The sequence below is a fragment of the Saccostrea echinata genome, unplaced genomic scaffold (assembly GCF_033153115.1).
Source record: "Saccostrea echinata isolate AGI-Se365-2 ecotype Australia unplaced genomic scaffold, CSIRO_AGI_Sech_v1 ptg000001l, whole genome shotgun sequence".
Classification (NCBI taxonomy): Eukaryota; Metazoa; Mollusca; class Bivalvia; order Ostreida; family Ostreidae; genus Saccostrea; species Saccostrea echinata.
In genome coordinates this window covers 42,357,328-42,377,708 of record NW_026889750.1, presented here as the reverse complement: position 1 = coordinate 42,377,708, position 20,381 = coordinate 42,357,328, and the positions used below count along the sequence as shown (strand labels likewise).

General features: G+C 32.0%; 1 protein-coding gene and 1 long non-coding RNA gene across 2 annotated transcripts; both read right to left on the bottom strand.

Annotated features, from left to right (window-relative positions):
• Positions 1 to 1,287: 1,287 nt before the first annotated feature.
• LOC133179651 (mucin-2-like) lies at positions 1,288 to 14,810 on the bottom strand. Its single transcript, XM_061314358.1, has 14 exons — positions 14,758 to 14,810; positions 14,473 to 14,582; positions 14,225 to 14,292; positions 13,602 to 13,942; positions 12,095 to 12,203; positions 11,512 to 11,654; positions 11,139 to 11,198; positions 10,335 to 10,443; positions 8,089 to 8,231; positions 7,764 to 7,820; positions 7,282 to 7,390; positions 4,740 to 4,882; positions 3,153 to 3,920; positions 1,288 to 2,204 (listed from the first exon to the last, which is right to left on the bottom strand). The coding sequence occupies exons 4-13, from the start codon at positions 13,627 to 13,629 to the stop codon at positions 3,163 to 3,165; spliced, it is 1,659 nt and encodes a 552-aa protein (XP_061170342.1). The 5' UTR covers positions 13,630 to 13,942; positions 14,225 to 14,292; positions 14,473 to 14,582; positions 14,758 to 14,810; the 3' UTR covers positions 1,288 to 2,204; positions 3,153 to 3,162.
• Positions 14,811 to 15,162: 352 nt separating this feature from the next.
• LOC133179644 (uncharacterized) lies at positions 15,163 to 18,997 on the bottom strand. Its single transcript, XR_009720146.1, has 3 exons — positions 18,948 to 18,997; positions 17,178 to 17,268; positions 15,163 to 15,270 (listed from the first exon to the last, which is right to left on the bottom strand). It is a non-coding gene; the product is annotated as an uncharacterized LOC133179644 (long non-coding RNA).
• Between the last annotated feature and the right edge of the window lie 1,384 nt (positions 18,998 to 20,381).

Sequence of the window (20,381 nt, the reverse complement as noted above, 5' to 3'; positions counted from 1 at the left end):
CTACCCAAATCGATGACGCGCAAAATTTGATAACGTCGCACTGTTGACATGCCGAAACAAAATTATTTGTAGATACAAAATATGAAATCTCGGAACTATATCTGCTTCGTCTTTAAAAACATATGTGACATTTATTGGAGATTCGTTTTATACAAACTTTTGACTGGAAGTTGTACAGAGTTATGAGGATTTTTCTCATTTCATGTAAGCAAGTTTATTATGAAGTACAAATTGTACTTCGGGTTCGTTGTCACGATGCTCTCAGTAAGGAATATATACAAATTTTACCGATGAATTTATTAGAAAAACCTACTACATACATGTAATAGCGAGCGCAGCGAGCGGCGCGAAGCGCCGCTCGTCACTGCGAGCTCTAACGACAACGCCTGGGCGAAGAGAAAATTCGGACTACTGCACATTCATTCAATAGAATTTTTTTCCGCAGTAATTCTGACCCACAATGCATCGCTTCTTGTTCTCGCTGCTAACTTCGTTCACGCGGTGACAACAACTAAAAATTCACACAAAATAAACTCACCTTAAGTTAATGGATATTGCATGCAGATAGTAGATTAAACGTTCTTTGTTAAAATATTTGCACTTTTTAAACTTTGTTTATGGAAATGCAGCTAACATACGACGTCATGTGACGTCACAGTCTAGACGTTCCAAATGTCTCGTGCGGTTTGAAGAGGCGGATCATAATAATGAAGTGATCACTGCGCTCGCCCCAACGGTCGCACCGTCAACATATTATATAGTCTTTCGATATATAAATATATTCAAAACTTATAGTGTTGTCAATGATTTATCATTATTTCAATGACCATTCATACAAAAGCTTTTTTTTAAATGATCGCCTCTTTTTTTCTTTTTAACATCGGGCTAGATGCTATATGATGTTTTAGAAGCTTCCATCAATATTAAGATCGGTGAATGACGAAATTAATTTGCACATTTCCCTTTTTAATCGGTTATATCACAACTTATTTCTTTTATATCATTTAAATCAAGTTTTCATTGAATAATTCAGTGATGACATTTTATGAAATAAATAAATGATCGCTTGTTGTCAGTTTCATTAAAAATTGCCAGTATCTTAGATCTGCCAACCGGAAACGCCACCGTACTCATGTTTTTGCTATTTCATGGCTGTTTATAGAAAATAAAAGTAGACTTTTAATTTAATGTACGATACTTACTATGCGAGTGAAATCTAAATATAGTTTACGGACATCATCTTGAAAGAGGAGTAAGTAAGAACTCTGGTGCACCCGTTTAGGAGTTAATTTGCAAAATTTATTAATTTATAAGTATAGATATTTCTAGTAGCTAAACTTGTTACAAGCCGCTTGTGATACTCTGAGCACAGATCCGTTGGGACCAACCTACATAACAGTATAAAGAGACATACAGTAATTCTGGAATGCATATAGGTCTGTTATTTTTTATATCAAAAAATTCATCAATCATTGTACATTTACATATTTTATCACCTTTGTTATGTATAATTCCTTCAAATCAACTTTATTCTTTTGTAACTTGGTAAAGTAAATAAAGTTTGCAGAATGACAGCACAGGGGTGACTACAAATTAGGTCAATATTCAAAAAAATAAAAAAAAAAATAATACATTGTACATGTATCTCTAAATTATTATTTTGTGCATAATAGCTGTAGAAACATTCATCCCTAACCCTCCTATCCAAACTCCTCAAATTAGCACATTTACATATGCAATACAATATATAAAACTATACACTAATTTAACTCAGATTCAATGTGACTATATAATGGCACATATAATGGCATTGAAAACAGTTATTAATCACAAGCTATAGTAAGCTTTGTACGGATTGCACTGGTTTAAAACGTTCTTGTTTGATGTGACAATAAAGAACTATATACATTATTTTTATTATTTTTACTTAGTCCTTCTTATATTCACTATGATGTAAAAATGACTTGATGGAATGACAGATAGTGAATGGCGCGTATTAAAAAACCTCATTTCTAGGTCTGTACATAACATAGGATTTGGATTCACTCGGTAATCAAGTTAGTGCAGCAATTATCTTTTACCATTTACACTCATTCAACTAAATGTATATTGACTACATGTCACCTTCAAGGACAGCAGTACCCCAATCATTGGAGAATATATTCATTTTCTCAGATACTCCATTCATTTACTCCCAGATGAACCTAAAATTATAATTTGAACTTGTAATGAAAAATGCATTTCTAAGCTTATAGCCTGGTTAAAGACACTTTAGCATTCATCAGAAATAAAGATAACAACAATTCAAAAAACCTTTAGTGATAAGGCCAGAATTTTGAATTCATTTCTGAAGGGAATCTCTCGCATATGTTTTTTTTCCATCGTAGAAAAAAAAATAAAAAGTGGAAAACTTGCCCCTCCCTCCATTTTTAGAAAAACGCTGTTTTATATTTTCGTTAGCTGTGCCAAGTGAGATTGATTGAGAACACAGCCACCATCAGCCATTAATTTTTGTATAAAAATGATTATAAACAGGTTTCAGAGCTTGAAATCTCCTTTCTCAAAATGACCTCACTGTGTCCATTTGACCTCTGATGATAATGAATATTAATAAAATCTTTGTTTACCGAGCAAAAATCCAGAACATACATGTGTATGTCGAAATAAGATACAAATTTTGTATGGAAACTATCTTTAAGGAATTTAAACCATCGCACAAATATGCAAGACACAAGGCCATATCTCTTACAATAATTAAATTTTGAACAGAGAAAGTGCCACTTTCACCCTTTCGAAGATCAAAATTTAAATTTGAAACATATCTTACAATACGTACATGTACTCGTAAATATACATCTCAGATTATGTTTAAACGCTTACTTTACTTCACATGAGATTAAACCCTGAATAAAGATCATGGCGTCGTCTATGCAAGTAGGACAAGAGGATAATCGCAGAGATACTGAGGAGATTAGGGTAACTTAGTTTTGTTTTGAACACAGTTTATTATATAAATCAAAAGGATTGGAAAATAAGTTCTAACAACTTACTGATTCTTATCCTTATTAACGTTTTAAATAGGAAAACACGATTTAACTCATTTTAATTCAAAAATAACTTTAAATATGTTTCCTCATTAATATGGAACTTACTTGTTTGGAGTTATGTATTTGTCGATGTTGTTGATGATAACGCTGTCGATGTTGTTGGTGATAACGTTGTCGATATTGTTGATGATAACGTTGTCGATGTTGTTCTTATTGTAGTGGGTGACAACATTGATGTCAAAGTTGGGGGTGATGATGGCGATGATTTTGCTGTGGATGATACCATTTCTGTTGTCATTGTTGATGAAGTTATGGGTGATGATGTAGTTATTTTTGACATAGTTATCGTTGTAGGTAATGGCTTTGATGTTGTTGTTGTGGGTGACGAGAATGTTGTCGTCGTTGTGGGAAATGCCATTGTTGTTGTCATTTTTGTAGGTGATGAAGTAGTAGTTGTTTCCTTTGACAATATTGTCACTTTTGTCGTTGTGGGTGATAATGTTGTTGTTGTCATTATGGTAGGTATAAAAATTGTTGTTTTTCTTGTTGTGGATGATGATGTTGGTGATAATGTTGTTAATGTTTCAGGTAAAGATGATGTTGTTGTGGGTGATGTTGTTGCTGTTGTGAGGGATGGCGTTGTTCTTGTTGTTTCAGTTGATGACATTGCCATTGTTGTTCTTGTGGTTGGGGATGATGGTGATGTATGTAAAGACATCGTTGTCATTGTTTCTGATGATAACATTGCTATTTTCGTTGTCATTGTTTCTGATGTTGATATTGCTGTTTTCGTTGTGAGTAATTGTGTTACTGTTCCAGTAGTCACATTAGCCATGTGGGTTGAAGTTGGGGTCAGTGGACTTGTTGAAAGGCCTACAATTCCTTCGAACATTGTCATTTGATTTCTTATTAATGCAACAAGTAGATACGTTTAAGCTCTCCGATTTTCTAAACAAGTGATCAATATTTTACAAAAATAAGCAATTAAAGTAACCGTTCTTATCAGATAATTAAAAAAATGTTTTATAATTAATAGGGATGCCAATTTTGTCAATAATACATATTCGAATTTTCAAATAAAGTATTAAAATATATTTGAATATTCGCCGAAGCTGGTTTACTTTAAATATGCATCATCCTACCCTCATTATATGTTTTGAGTCGGTATTTGGAAGTAACATTGGGTATGGAATATTGTAGGTATACAGTAAAGAAGTCTACATTTGATATTTGTCAATGTTTGAAATAACATATTTTAAGTGTATACAACCGAAATATAGTTTTCAAAAGTGATGTCTCAAAGCTTCAAATGACGAACAAAATAACGATACTGTTCAGATTTAATTTAATATATCTAATTACAATTATCTACCTAATAAGGGATATAACTGTAATCACTGATTTAATCTATTGAAATATATAAACGAAACTTTAAGGGACAATTTTTGCGGGTAATTAACTTATTAAGATAAATATTTTTTTTAAAAATGGGAACAATGAATTAATTACAAAATTAAATTTCAGTTCTCGATAATGCACATGACTTTAAGATTTGAATAAATGCAAGACTTAATGAGGTTATAAACCTGAATGTGACAAAAACAGCCACCATGGCTATTCTTAAGCATTGATACTCAATCGGTCATGCAAATTGATTTTTTTGTCTACGCTTTGATAGAGATGATATCTTACAAATCTCCGGATTAATCCCGATGGAGGCCTGAACGATACTAGAAAATTCTTTAGCAGCAGCCATTGTATCAGCCTCTGAACACGTGATATTAAAATCCATTTGTATTTGGTTCAGCACACAATCAATGGATGCAATGACAAACCTAAAAAAAATGACACAGAAGAATCAATGATTGTATTATCGTATGTTAATATTTCCATATGATCAGCTGTGATATGATATATGTATATACGATAAGAACTTCTTGAAAATCGAAGGAAGAGGTCTACTAAACCACTTAATTTCTTCCTTGTTAAAGAAAAAATAATTATATGGATATTTATGAGAAAAGAAGAAAAGGCTGATATCTTATGTGTATCCTTTAAATTTAAATTTTGGGTGGGCTGTTTACAGATTCTTCATTAATCAAGACATCGAATACAAAATTATTCAGGGCAGGGGGCCTTTCAATCGACTCTTTTTTATCCTTTAATCCTCAAAACTCTCTTTTATTGACATGATTGCCCTTAAATAATATAATGTGTGAGTGTTTGATGAAAAGTGATGTACAAAATTTGTGTAGTATTATCATTACTCATTTGTAGTTATAAATCCAATAATTAAATTAACAACATTAAAAACATTAGAAACTTAATTTTAATGCTAATATAGTTCTCTAATTAACACTATTCGTTCAATTCTATCAAGTGTGGAGAAAAACGCTCAAATTTCCTTTGATTTAATTCAAACTAGTTCTCATCGTAACGGAGACGTTACATGGTGTTCCCCACACGCTCCCGCTAATCCCTTTGGGACCCCATTCCCTATAAGCTTCATACTAAATTAAGCAAAATCTTTCTATTTAATAGACTTTCTTAACTTATTTTCCTTAATTTTTTCGGGGGGGGGGGGGGGGGAGAACAATGCATAAATAGCACAATGAGCATAAGCAAATAAGATTCAAATACACGTGTATGCACATGATTTTGAAAATTACTATATAAATGTACGTCATCTCATAGAATGCCATAATAAAAACCTCCATTTTAGATTTCAAAGAATTTCACTGAAAACGTAGAAAATTACAGCAACATGAATATTAAGTTATTAAAAAATCAGAAATCAGCGCACGCGTATGCATGTCCTCGTATTCATTTCTGATGAGTGAATAATGTAGGAAGTAGGAACTGGTATTATTTATATTTACGCTGAATTTCATCTTCTTTCTTTAATACTTAAGAAAGTTATAAATGCTAGCAACCTTAGACAATCAGATTTCAGCACACGTGCATGCATGTCCTTGCATTCAGTTTTGATTGTATCAAAATTTAGGAACCCATTATACCTATCTATATTCTAAATTTCAGTCTGTTTTGTTGAAAACTTAAGAAGCCATTTAAGGTTTCAGCCAATCAAAATGCACCACAAGTGAATGTGCGTGTTTTCAAGAAATTCCACATAAAATATATTGTAGAACCTTTTAATTCATACCTATATTTTCAATTTCGAAGTATTTTGTCAAAAAACAAGGAAAATATTGAAATTTTCATTTCAGATAATCAGAGCGAGGGGACGTGCATGCGCGTGAGTTCATGCTAATTTGACGATATCAACTCATCAACACTAATATATCTTTATGATTTGAGTTTCAAAGCATTTCATAAATAAAATATAAAAGTTACAGCTATATTAAGTATATCTGTCATTTCACTCATTGCACGCGCCCGCACGTCTATGCATGTGCAGAAAATGACCTTCTTTCCGCACATCTACACAACATGCCTGTTACATACAACCCCAAAAAGGTTTCTTCTTAATCTGATGAGTAGTTTTCGAGAACACTCGCGGACAAAAAGTACCGGAGAAGAAATTTTGAAAAAAAGAAATTAAAAACAAGAGGCCCATGGGCCATAACTCTCACCTTAGAAACTTTAGCCCTGCTGTTCTTCATCAGATTTCCCCATTGTTACACTCATGTGGCCCCACCCTATCCCTGGGTCATGATTTGAACAATTTAGAATCTACACTACCCCAGGATGCTCTCATATAAGTTTCAGTTTTTCTGGCCCAGTGGCTCTTAGGAAGATTTTAAAACATTTTTTCCTATATTTGGATTCCTATGGTGGCCCCACCCTACCCCCGGGGGCCATGATTTGAACGATTTAGAATTTACACTACCCCAGGATCTTTTCTGGCCCACTGGTTCTTGAGAAAAAAAAATTAATGACCTCACCCTATTTTGTCTGTTCATGATTATCTCCCCTTGTAAGGGGGTTTGGCTCTTCATTTTAACACTTTAAACTCCCCTTCGACCTTGGTTGCTTTGTTTCAATTTTGGTTTAAATTGGCCCTGTGCTTCTTGAGAAGTTGAAAATATCAAAGGATTACAGACCGACGGACGGACGACGGACAACAGGTGATCAGAAAAGCCCATTTGAGCTTTCAGCTCAGGTGAGCTAACAATATGTTCCCAAACTTCGTTTGGAGAACATAAATAATTACAAACTAATACATTGGGAATGCAAAATGAGGTTTAAGTCTTAAAAGCTCTTATTATCTTACTTGCACTTAACATTATCAGTTGACTGTGACACCTCACTGAGCTGGCTTGTATTGAAACAGTGAGCTAATAGGGTATTAGTTAGATACTCCGAGTTGTTACAAGGATTAACTGAAACAGAAATTACCCGCTTATGATTGAAGAGCAGTTATAGTTACTGGTATTCTGAATTTGTTGAATGGAGATATATGTACTGAAATTTAACAGTCAAAACGTATATTGATCCCGCAGAAAAATGGCAATGCATAGATATGGAATATATATATATATATATATATATATATATATATATATATATATATATATATATATATATATATATATATATATATATATATATACTTACTATTGAAACATGTCTTTTTTTCTCAGAAAATAAAATATCCAGTTTGAAAGATTGTTATTCTCAGATACGCCATGTCATTCATACTAATATAAACATATTCTTTTTTCTTTTTATTGTTTAACTTTCAAAGTTACGTACTTATTTTTGTCGTTGTCGTCATCAATGGGGGAGGTCCCGAAGTTGATGGAATTAAGCCTGCAAAATTTTGAATTTGTAACACCATAGTACTTTCTTCAAACACTGTTTTTTCAATAAAGTTATCTTTAAATAATCTTATACTGCTTGTGAATTTGAGTGATCTAGTACCTAATTACCAAAATATGAATTCATATTTATATATTGAATTTAAACGATTGTAAATATATTCATGATTCCGCTAATTAGTCTAATGCCTACGAATGCGCTATTTTTTTATATACAGTAAACAATGCAAGAAAGAAAACTAAAAACGCTAAATTCATACAAATTTCCGGACTGATCCCGATAGAGCTCTGAACAACACTAGAAAATTCTTTTGCAGCAGCATTTTTATCGGCCTCTGAACACGTGACATTATGTTCCTTTTGTATTTGGTCCAGAACACAATCTATGGAAGCAAGGACAAAACTGAAAAAGAGAACATTTAAGTAACAATAAAGCATGGGATGGTATGTTCTCCTAATTATTTGTGACATACTTGAAAATTGGTCTTGAAATACATGCAGTGGAAGATCCCTTTATATATATATAAACATATGGTCTTATTATATCTTATTTTAACTTTACAAATACAATGTATATCTCAAATCACCAGGAAAGTCAAAAACATGTTTCAACTGTGTTTGTAGATTTGTGAACAGTTGGCAGGTACTTTTTAATCCATTAATCAAAAATTCCTCCATGACGTGATTTAAAGCATATCCATCTTTTATTTATTCTCTCATTCTAGCTCACAAAGCTGTTCAGAATGTACGAGCTGAACTGAATACTGTTTTATAAGTCGCAGTGGTTTGAGAATTTATTTCGAAAGAAATCCTCAAAAAAAGTCGGGAGTTTGAACTTTACGTCGCGGGTACGAATGTCACTTCGAGACGTACATACAAGTCCTTCAGACGGGACCGTATAACCCGAGGTCTCGTGCAGTAGATGTTATTTGCACAGGCACTTGGGGAATGGACCCCCCCCCCCTTCATTTTTTTTAATCGTTTAAGTTGTTTTAACCTTTTTCCTATTTTTGTATTCTTATATGCACTACATGATATCTAGAATGTATCCCTTTTGTCTCTATAAGCTGTTTTAAATATATCGTGATTCATGATTCATTTTTAGGGATTAAAGACCCTTTAATTGCAAAAATTCTCATTGGGACGTAATGCCACGTTTCAAATGTTAAGCAGAAATAGTAACGATGAGGATGTTATATATAGTTTTTTTTTCGCTTTATTTACGGCGACTAAACTAAATCTGAAAATTTAATGAATGTTATTACTGCACATTATTTCTCAGATATTAAATTAACGAAGTGACTCGTAAAAGAACTTAGTCTTGTAATTATAACGTATTTGATAGAGAAATTAAATTGAGTTTGAAATTAAATTATTATAACAACAATTTTCATTCTATGCTTCTTTTATCTCATATATATTTTAAAGTTCTAAAATCGGGTTTGAAGAACGTTGATATGTACTCCAAACAAAAGGACAAAAATTGACATGTGGACATAAAGAGATAAAATTTTCTTTGAATTCCCTTCTGTTTCAATACTTACAGTATAAACTGTATGACAAACGAGATAACTTCAGCTTTTCCATCGTCAACTTTCCTTACATGCATATGTAGCAATATTTCTTTATCACCCGCATAGGAAGTTTATGCCCCCCAACGTATTCAATACTCAAAAAGATGCGCTGCACAGGATCAACTTTTAAATCGAGGCAAACTACTGACAATAAGTTGATATTACAGGGATTTAAACAACCTCTTTTAAAAACGGCATTATAGTGAACTTGTTAGCAATTATAACTTATCATTGGGTTGTCTTTTAACTGACATGTTACATACCAATACATGTAGTTATTAGCCCTTTTTATTTATGCTTAATTATACTACGGATTATTGTGTGTACCTGATCAATACATTACGCTCATGCACAACGGGAGGGACCGGTATAAAGGGAACATTTATGCTTCCTAGGCACCTAATCCCACCTCTTATGTTCTGTTCACAGATTTTATTGTTTGTAGGTTTTTTGAGATTGATTGCTGTTCTTTACCTTCACCTACATGTATTTCATACAAAGCATGAAATCAAATAAAAAGCATATTCGTTATCTTGTAATGATTATACACGCTATTTATACAAAAATCTGTATAAGAACTGAAGTCGATAGAAGAATCAAATCATGAATTTCTTCATGTCTGGAAACCTACTTTTTATTGTAATGAATCATATTTCTCAATAAATTTTCATCTAGAAATGCAAAATTGATCTTTAAAAATTACATTTCATAAAACATCTTTGAATAGTAATTTTCTCTTTATTTTCTGATTAAATGATAAACTTTGTAGAAATTTACAAGATAAATACATTACTTCGTAAGGGTAGTGACACTTTTGAGAGAATTTCTAGTAAACTGCTAATTTACAGAACCAAAAAATGAACTACAATAATTTGAATTTTGTGCAAAAGTTTTAATTATGATTTCATTCACAAACGCTTTCATTATCTTACTTGCACTTGTCATCATCAGTAGACTGTGACACCTCGCTAATCTGGGTAGTATTCAAACATTGATTTATTAAGGTGTTGGTCAGGTATTCTGAGTTATCACAGGGAGATACTGAAAACATAATAGTTTATAATAATGTATTACATATGCATGATTATAGCAATGTACTAATATGGACATGGTGAAATGAAACAGGAGGTCAAAATATTGCGTTTAAAGTGTGTATTGAAACTGTAGGAAAATGTTAATGATTAGATGTCTATATCATGAAACGTCCTACGCACTTAAAACCCAGTTTTGGATACATGCATTTTATACTTGGAATAAGTATAGAGTGATACTAATTTGAACGTATTTTGGTTTACAATGTTGATTTTTATATCCGTAAGTTTTGCCAAGTGCAACTATAAATATCAGATTCACAGCTATCTATTCTCATCTATGTCATTTGCTTTGATAACTAGGAACAATAACAATAACAATTTCCCTATTTTCCCCTATTTTTAGCTCTACTGGTCAGAGACCAGAAGAGCTTATGCAATAGTAAGGTGTCCGTCGTTCGTCCCTCTGTCTGTCTAGCAATCTGTAAACAATTTTTCAAAATGCTATTCCTCCTACAGTTTTGGTCTGATTTCAATATAACTTTGCACACAAGTAGACTGCATTAAGATAAATAATTCTATTTATTGCTGCATGTTGCAAAGTTCCCATTGCTACTTTTTCTTTGTTATATGTACAGGCCAGTAGAGCTACAGTCTCATCAGAGACTTCTGGTTCTTTATGTTTCAGTTTAGTAAGATTCTTACTTATTTTCATCGCTGTTGTCGTCATCATTGGGGGCGGTAAGGAGGTTGATGGAGTAATGCCTTTGAAGAAATTATTAGATTTGTAAGATTACTATTGTAAAATTCTTTAGGTACTGTATTTTTCCAAAAATAATTTTATAATGTATGTGTACTGAAGTTATCCAATTCAAAATTAATTCATGTAAGTACAGTGGATCTATCTAATTATTGATTCCGACTGATGTGTTATCTATTACCTACGTATTTGCTAAATCATAAATATATGAAAATTATACACGTCCTACTTTTATGATAGTGTGTTACATTCAGTTTTATGCAAGACAAAAGGAGCCCAAAAAATTAATATAATTAATTTAAAATGGTTAATTCATACAAATTTCCGGATTGATTCCGATAGAGCTCTGAACAACACTAGAAAACTCTTTTGCAGCAGCAGTTTTGTCCGCTTCTGAACACGTGAGATTAAATTTCTCTTGTATTTTGTCGAGAACACAATCTATGGAAGTAAGGACAAATCTACAACAGAGTAATGATAGAATCAGTAATTATAAAATCTGGTCTGTTCATCTTGTACATAAAACTCAAACTTAACTACATGTACACATAATAAGAGTAGTAGTAGAATGAATCCAAAACAATCTTAAAATAACTTTCAAACATTGAAAACTCTCAAAAAAGTCGAGAATTTGCACGCGGTTCTTTTTAATTTAATTCGAACATCTGTGAGCATTTACAGTTACATATTTAAGAATAACAGCACATATGCCTGGCATTCTTTTCTTTGCTTTCAAAGTTGTTTACACTTGCTAAGTTGAAATGAATATAAAGTGTTTCATTTCCAGTTTCGATACTCATGGTCCATGCATACTGCAGCAGTTACGTAGAATCTATTTAGCAAGTGGAAATGCAATATACAATAAGATTCATTGCGTTCACAGATGCTTTCATAATCTTACTTGCACTTGACATCATCGGTGGACTGTTTCACCTCACCTAGCTGGGTAGTATTCAAGCATTGAGATATCAAGATGTTGGTTAAGTATTCTGAGTTATTACAAGGAAAAGCTGAAATAGAATAATTTACTACGTTTTAAAACTTTTTTTAAAATAGTAATATGGTACATCACTCTTACTATGGTAAAATAAAACAGAAATACTTATAAAAATGTACTTATCGACAGAGACAAAAACAAAAGTCATTATACAAAAACATGTCCAATTAAGTTTTTTTTAAGGCACTTACAAATTTACCGTTGTAATATCTTAAGTGTAAAATTAAAGATCGATTTCAACTCTATGACTTAATATACACACATGGTTTTATAAATATTTACCGATATTTATGCAGTTAAAGTTTTGATATGAACACAATGTAATGTTGAAAAATGTATTCCAATGCAAATCTAAATGTCGCTTTATTCATTTATAAATTTCAAAATGAAATTTTCACCCGTATAAACGTTCGGAATATATTGTAATAAAAAAAATGTAAAAAAAAAAAAAAAAAAAGTAAAGAAATCAAACCACTTCTCAAAAAGAAATACATGGATCTTCTTTCATATGAAATCATTGCATGTCGCTGAAAATCAATGAACTTCCGTTACGATTTTGTTTTGAATTTCACGCACAGAATACAGATTTAAAAAAGAAATGAAACTTATCTGAAAGTGACCATAAAACCTAACATCATCGACTCTAATTGCGAGTCAGCTATTTTAGACCATTACATGTTCGACATAACAAAATAATTAAACAAAAACGTTGTCTCTCTTAAAAATTTAACTTCCGTAACGGTAATTCAGGAAAGTTTTTGCATTAAAAGTATACAAAAAATATTATTTTGGGAGAGAAATGCTTTATACTTTTGTTTATCTTCCTAAAACAAACGTTTATTTTAACTACTGCAGAGAATTTTAACTTTTATTGCTGGAAATTAACTTCCATAACGATGTCTTTTCCCAAACTTTTAACTTGATATCGGATTAATGCAAAACTTCATGTTCTATACTGAACATCAGAAAATGCAAAAGTGGTCAAATTCAGATTTATTAAAAAAAATAATAAGAGTAAATCAAACATTAACTTCCGTAACATTACCTTAAAATCAATGGTATCTTAAGATTGTTGTTAAAAATTAAAGATACCAGATTTGTGGACATTTCTTTTTTCTTTTTCAAGTTCACTGATATGTCCTTAAGAGAATTATGATATTAATTTTGCTATTTGAAACAATTATTTTATCGTAGAATGACTGAAATACATACAGCTAAGACAGTAAGATATGCTAGTAGGCTTATTTACACATTCATTTGAAAAGTGAGTAATTTTACAAGAGAAAGAAATTACGTAATACTCACCCCCAACAGTACAGATATCCGATGATTTTTTTGTATTTGCTGTATCAAATAATTAGCTTAGCATTTTATATTCTTTGTTTGGTTATCGTTTTAATTTGATACTTACTTGTAGGCGTTGTTGATGGTGTTGACATCAATAGGGTTGAAGATATTATCGTTGTCTCATTTTTTGACGATGAAGTTGTTGTTGTTGTTGATGATGATGATGATGATGATGACTGGATTTCAGAGGAAGTTGTATTTTTAATAACTGTTGTCGTTGTTGGAGAAGATGTGGGAGTTATATATAATGAAATGTTAATGCTTTCAGTGTCAACATCCGCTAGTAAAGGCAGTAATCCACTGGATTTTGCCCTATCGGTGGCGTTTCTAAGACTAGATAACAGCGATGATGACGAGGAGGGAGCTTTTAGTTGTACAAGAACATCAATGATAATACTTCCATTCCTGAAATTTCATGAAGGTTATAGCGTACTAGCAGGTAATATATGAAAACCGTAAAAACTTTGGGAAAATATGCGTGGAAGCAAACATCATATTTAGATAATTTGAATTCATATAGATAAAATTTTGTGTGAATCATTTTCTAATACAAATTATTATTGTTTTTCTGTCTATCGATGTACTAGTATAAAGAAATAAATGACTTAATAATAATTGATATGCAATGTGTTGTACAGACTCAAGAGAAAATTAAAAAAAAAAAAAATAGGTTTTACAATTTATTACCTTATACCAATAATAAAAACGTCACTTAGGTAAGGTCCAATTTCTGTCTCGTTCAAACCTTCCTTGATCTATAAAATGAAAACATTTGATATCATAGTTGCATATTGCTTATAAATTTTTATTTTGCCTGGTTCTTTTTCGTATTATTGAGATAGTTTCTGTGCATATTGTTTGCTAGTGTGATCATACAAATGTCCTTTTCGTTTCTGTTTTTTATTTTAAAGATTTTATATGAATAACTACATTACCTGTTGTTTGAAGCTGTTCGATAAATTCCTATACGCTTCAGAGTTTGTGTTCAAGAAATCATTGGTCCAGATTTGATTTGAGAGTCTTATAGTAACATCAAAGAACAAACCTTTAAAATAAACATCTAAAAAATTGGTAAGTCTTAATCAACCCCTCACTGAAACTGCATTTGAAAATACATAAACAATAACTGAATATCAGATTTAAAATATTTTAAGAGTTATATACAGCTTGAAGTCAAGATTTTCAAAACGTAAAACAGAAAATGAGTGCGTTATACTAACTTGTATCGGAGGTCTTGGTGATAGTCTCTCCAAGTCTTGGTCGTGGTGCTGAATTGAATGCGTCAAATTACTGAGTTAAACTAAAACTTTCTAACATTGCTTCTTTATGTGTAAATTTTATCTTAGTTTAATAATTTTTGGTTACATTTATATCTATTTATCTCACATATATATATATATATATATATATATATATATATATATATATATATATATATATATATATATATATATATATATATATATATATATATATTCAAAATGAATAACTTACTGGGATCTACATCATAATTGTCCTCTGGAAAAGATAGAATAAGGTACAAATCAAATTTTCCATATATGAATATAAATTGAAATTGTTGCTCCACATAAGTTTTTTTTTTCTTTGCTGATACGTACGTGCAAATTTGACAATCAGAAACACCGCTAATCCTCCGGCAGCCAAGATAAATATTACAACTGCAAAGTTGCCTCTTGTGCAGCGTTTTTTAGGAGGCGAGAATTGAACTGCATCTATTGAAAAGAAAACGCCTTCGCTGCAAGTCGTTGATTTTTTTTATGAATCGAATTTTAATTTATGAGATTCGGATTGCTGATAATCTCATTATAAAATCTTATATTAAAAATCCTTTTATTTTTAAAATTAATAAATATCATTAAAAGCCTTTAAGATATTTTTCTTGTAAAATAACCGAATATTTTACATCATTTTGATTACTTTTAAAAACAGATATATGAAAGATATAATCAAATTTTTTACAGATAAAGATTTCATTATATTATCAGTATGATTTTTTTTTTTACAGATTATCAGACTGAATTATCTATAGGCTGTGTTTACAATCATAATTAATCTCATTTTTTGCATTACTGGTAGGTTTGCTAGGTTTCACAAAACTATCGTAAAATCTGTCCTTTGAGACAGATCTTAAGACCATCTAAGATCTGACTTTTGACAATCATTTTATATGTCACTGCCATTTCACAGAATTATCTCAATTTTTAACTCCAAGCTAAAGTTTTACAGGAATTGCATAACAAACATGGATAATCAAAGATTACAGAGCTCACCTCAACGAATGTTATCTAAAAGTAAGGCAAAGTCCTACACTTAACTAATAATCTAGCAATGTGCATCCCTAGCTGCAACATTTATGAGATGCTGGTCCAGGGAGAGCTTCCATTCACTTGGGAATTGACTTGTTTTAAAAACTTTAAACTTTTCACTCATCCCATTTATCCAGAAAATGCAGGTCAGATCTAGTATACAAAGCAAGTCTATTAGTGTGCATCCCTTGATGCATCATCCATACATGTTTGGTCCTGGTAGGCAGTACATGTATATTCACTTTGAATGGACCTGCTCAAAAAAAAAAAAAAAAAAAAAAAAAGAAAAAAAAAAAGAAAAAAGACATCAGTCAGGTCCAGCATTCAAAGTAAGCCTGGTAACGTCAATCCCCAGATGTATCAAGTTTGCTCTAAGAAGTACAAGTTTTCTCTATGAAGGGCTTAAATTAAACTGGAATGAACCTGCTCCAAAACCTTTAACTTGGTCACTCATCCAGAAATGAGATCAAATTCAGCATCAGACGCAAGTCTGGTAGTGAGTATCCCTGGAAGCATCATCCAGCAAACTTTGGTGCAGGTAGGGCTTGAATTTACACTAGAATGTACCTACTCTGAAAACTTTATCCTGGTCACTCATCTGAAAAATGTTGGTCAAATCCAGCATCTGAAGCAAGTTTTGTAAGTTTTGTAGTCTTCATCCCTTGATGCATCAACTATGTATGTTTGTTCTAGGTAGGGAACATTACAAAAACTTAAATCTGGTCACTCGTCTGGAAAATGATCAAACCCAGCATCCGAAATAAGTCTGTTAGTGTGCAGCCCTAGTGCAAGATCCTTGAAAGTTTGGATGAGATAGGGGTTGAAATTACACTCGAATGAGTTTTTTCCAAAAACTTGAACCTAAACGCTCATCCAAAAAAGTAGCTCAAATCCAGCTATTGAAATAAATATGTTAGTGTGCATCGCTTGATGTATCATCCAAGCAAGTTTGTTTCAAGAAGGCCTTACAGTTTCTTGGTAATGGACCTGCTCCAAAATCTTAAACCTGGTCACTCATCCGGAAAATGTTGGTCGGATCCAGTATCTGAAGCAAGTCTGTAGTGTGTATTCTTAGACATATCATCCATGCAAGTTTGGTCAACATAGGACTTATAGTTACTTTAGAATGGACCTGCTCTAAAGACCTAAAACTGGTCACTTATCCGGAAAATGTTGGTCAAATCCAGTCCGAAGCAATTCTTGACTGTGGTTTAGGTTAAACGATACAGAGCACCCAATGTTGCAGTCACTAAAGAATATATCAAAGAAATTCAGCTATCTTGAAGGACTTCGTCAGTATCACTTCTACTTACGTTTTGGTTCTTCTCTGTCGTCAAGATCACACATATATGACGGGTTTTCAAAAAGATTACTTTCACCATTTTCAAGGTCTTCATTATTTAGCTATAAATACAGGAAACCGAAATAAATATTTCTTTTGCAAAACGTGGATGAACTTTTCCGGCCCATATAAATTTCATTTATCTAGAGTCCAAATGATAAACAATAGATCTTTTACACTTGTTGACTAATGTCTCTGTTTAATGAGGGCGCATGATCAACTCTAGTATGTATCTAAAAGAGAAAACATTATACATGTATACCTTTATAGGCACTGCTAGGGATTTCTGTTTGTTGTCAAGATATTTTGTTTTTATTTTGATTATCTGTAGAAAGGATATGATATTGTTATCTCCCCATTTTTTTAAAAGAAAGGATCTATTGTTTCTTTGGATTTTAAATTTGTAACTCATTCTGATTCAGTTTGGAAGTTTTTGTTGTGATCATTGTAGATTCTATCTGAGGCATCCGGCAAGTGTAACTAAATGTGTGCCTAAAATTACGCCACAGACTACTTTATACCCTTATACTTTATGGTTTCTGTAATTTTATCATCCCATTTATGTGCCAAATTACTTTTCACTTTTTCCAATATATTTTCTTTGTGATACATTATTTCATGCCATACTAAGTAAATTCTAAATGTGCGCAAGAATTTGCCATTAACAACATTTGGGAAAGTTTATTTGATAACAATTGTTTCGATACATGAATGTTTCGGTCTTGAAAACTGTTCATTGATTATATCTGCAATTTTTATTTTTATAGATAGAAAAGAGATAAGAAAGTGTAAACATCTAATAATTTTAATTACTGATTATTTTTTAAAAGTAAAGAATACTTTTTTTTATTAATTTCTTGAAATTGTTATGCAAACATTTCGACTCAGAGTAAGACAAGTATGTGCAGCAAAGTAATATCTATAAAGTGTGGGGAAAGGGGGGGGGGCAGAAAGAGCTGGTGCGCAGTTCATTTTTTTTCTTTAAAATTAACTATAGTTAGACGCGACAATTCATTGATAGTGAATGGTGTTAATGGATTCGGGTAAACAAATCCGGAAGTGATAAACACCGTGATTTAAGAGAAGATGCGGTTGAATCGTCATTTATAGTGTCGTTTTTTCGTAACTTTACCTAAATCAGTTATGATATACACCGCACTTTACAATGTTTATGTGCATAAATTTAAGTTTATGTCGTTCGAAATTCTAGGTTGTCGTGGCATATTTTTTTATGAACGTAAACTACAGAAAAGTTTTCACAGGTGACTTAGTAACGACACAGATGTCGTTTTATGGTCCTAGCCTGCACTAACGATATAAAGAAGTGTTATAATTAATTCCATCAAAAATGATTTCAGTAGTTCTTTCGGTTCTGAATCATTTTTTCCTCCGATCGAAAGTTAAAAAATGTTCAAAGTAAAATAGCAGATTACTTTCTAGGTTAATGAAAGTGCCATAGTTGCATAGCTTGTTAGCTTTATTTTCCATGAAGTTTTGCATGCACTCGTACGAAATCCAAAACTCTCCGCATTATTCTACCAATTTAAAAGAACAGAATAGTCAGCTTAAAAGTTCTGCATCTTTCCTGATTACAGTTTCTAAAACTTCCGTATCTGTTGTGATTAACAATATAACACTGTTGAACTCGACTCTACTTTCAGTTAATTAATTACGAATGTAACTACGACCTACTCAAAAGATTTTTAGCCGAGAAATAAAGGGGAGAAAATGACAACCTTACCGCTGTAAACTTATGTAACTTGGCCATATTTGTCCTCTTTTTGTTGAGTTGATGAGATTTGTTCGTGAGATTCCTTCCTTGACAATCTTTAAGGAATGGCAAAATTCAGGAACAGGCTTGACTGATCATAAAACGTAAAAAAAAAAAAAAAAAACACGGAACCACGGTTATCCATCCTTGTCGGGTATTTAAATCTCTTACACAAAACACGTAAGCGCATACCGCCTTTTCACAAATAAAATGTGCAAAACACACTTTTTTCCGACCTAATATGAAACAACATTGCAATAATAGCTTCACGTAATTCATTGTTGATCGTTTTATATGACATTTTTATGTATATTCCAAAAAAAGAGGAAACGTTCTACATTATTAGCTTTATTTATAAACCAAAAATCAATTTTTTTTAAAATCGATGAACGAAATAGGTTTGTACATGTATGAAATGACCAAGTTTGGAATTGCGTATTGTGAATTCACTGAAACAATTCAATTGGTATGCATAACATTTCATGATTGGAGTGATAACAAGGTCAATCTAAAATCGAAGCAACACATTCACGTTTACAGGACTGGAAACAGTAAATTATTGAAATCCTTTAGTTATTTTAAAATGCATATTTTGCTCTAATTTTTGCATTAAAACACATTTCAAATGTCTTTGTCCAAGAGCTACAAATATCGTAAAGCTTTATATCCATAAAGCCTGCCAAAACTCGCTTTCTCGCTGTGTGTTGCTTGGTAATAAACTGGGCAGAGCCTGCAGAGATTTCTCATTATTGAATAGAAATATTTTTATTGTATCAGGATAAGGTGAAAATGTAAATATATCGAAAAATTGTCTGTTGATATATATATACATATGTGTGTGTGTGTGTGTGTGTGTGTGTGTGTGTGTGAGGGTGTGTGTGTGTGTGTGTGTGGTTTATGTATAAGCGCCTTCGGCGATTATGCAAATTATTCAACGTAAGGCTGTCGAACACTAAACTAATAATGTAGAAATGTGCATCCCTGGATGCAACATTTATGTATTCTCTGGAATGGACTCATTCTAAAAACTTTAAACTAGTCACTCATCCAGAAAATGTAGGTCAAATCCAGCATTTGAAGCAAGTTTGAGAGTGTTCGTCCCGTGACGCATCATCTATGCAGGTTTGGTCTAGGTAGGTTTTAAAGTTACACTGGAATGAGTCTGCTCCGAAACTTAAGGAGGGACTCTTGTCTGGTTTCTGACTAGACAAAATATTCCAAGTATATTAGCGAGTATGTCTTATATACTTAGCTGTAATGTATTTAAAAGATCATATTTTTCTTTACTCCTAATTGTACAATTTTAAATAGAAATGGTTAACCGAGTTTGAAATCCAGCAGGGGCTTCTCTTTGGCGCAACTGCGGCGTATCAAAATATCTCTTATTCTGCCTATCAAAATCAC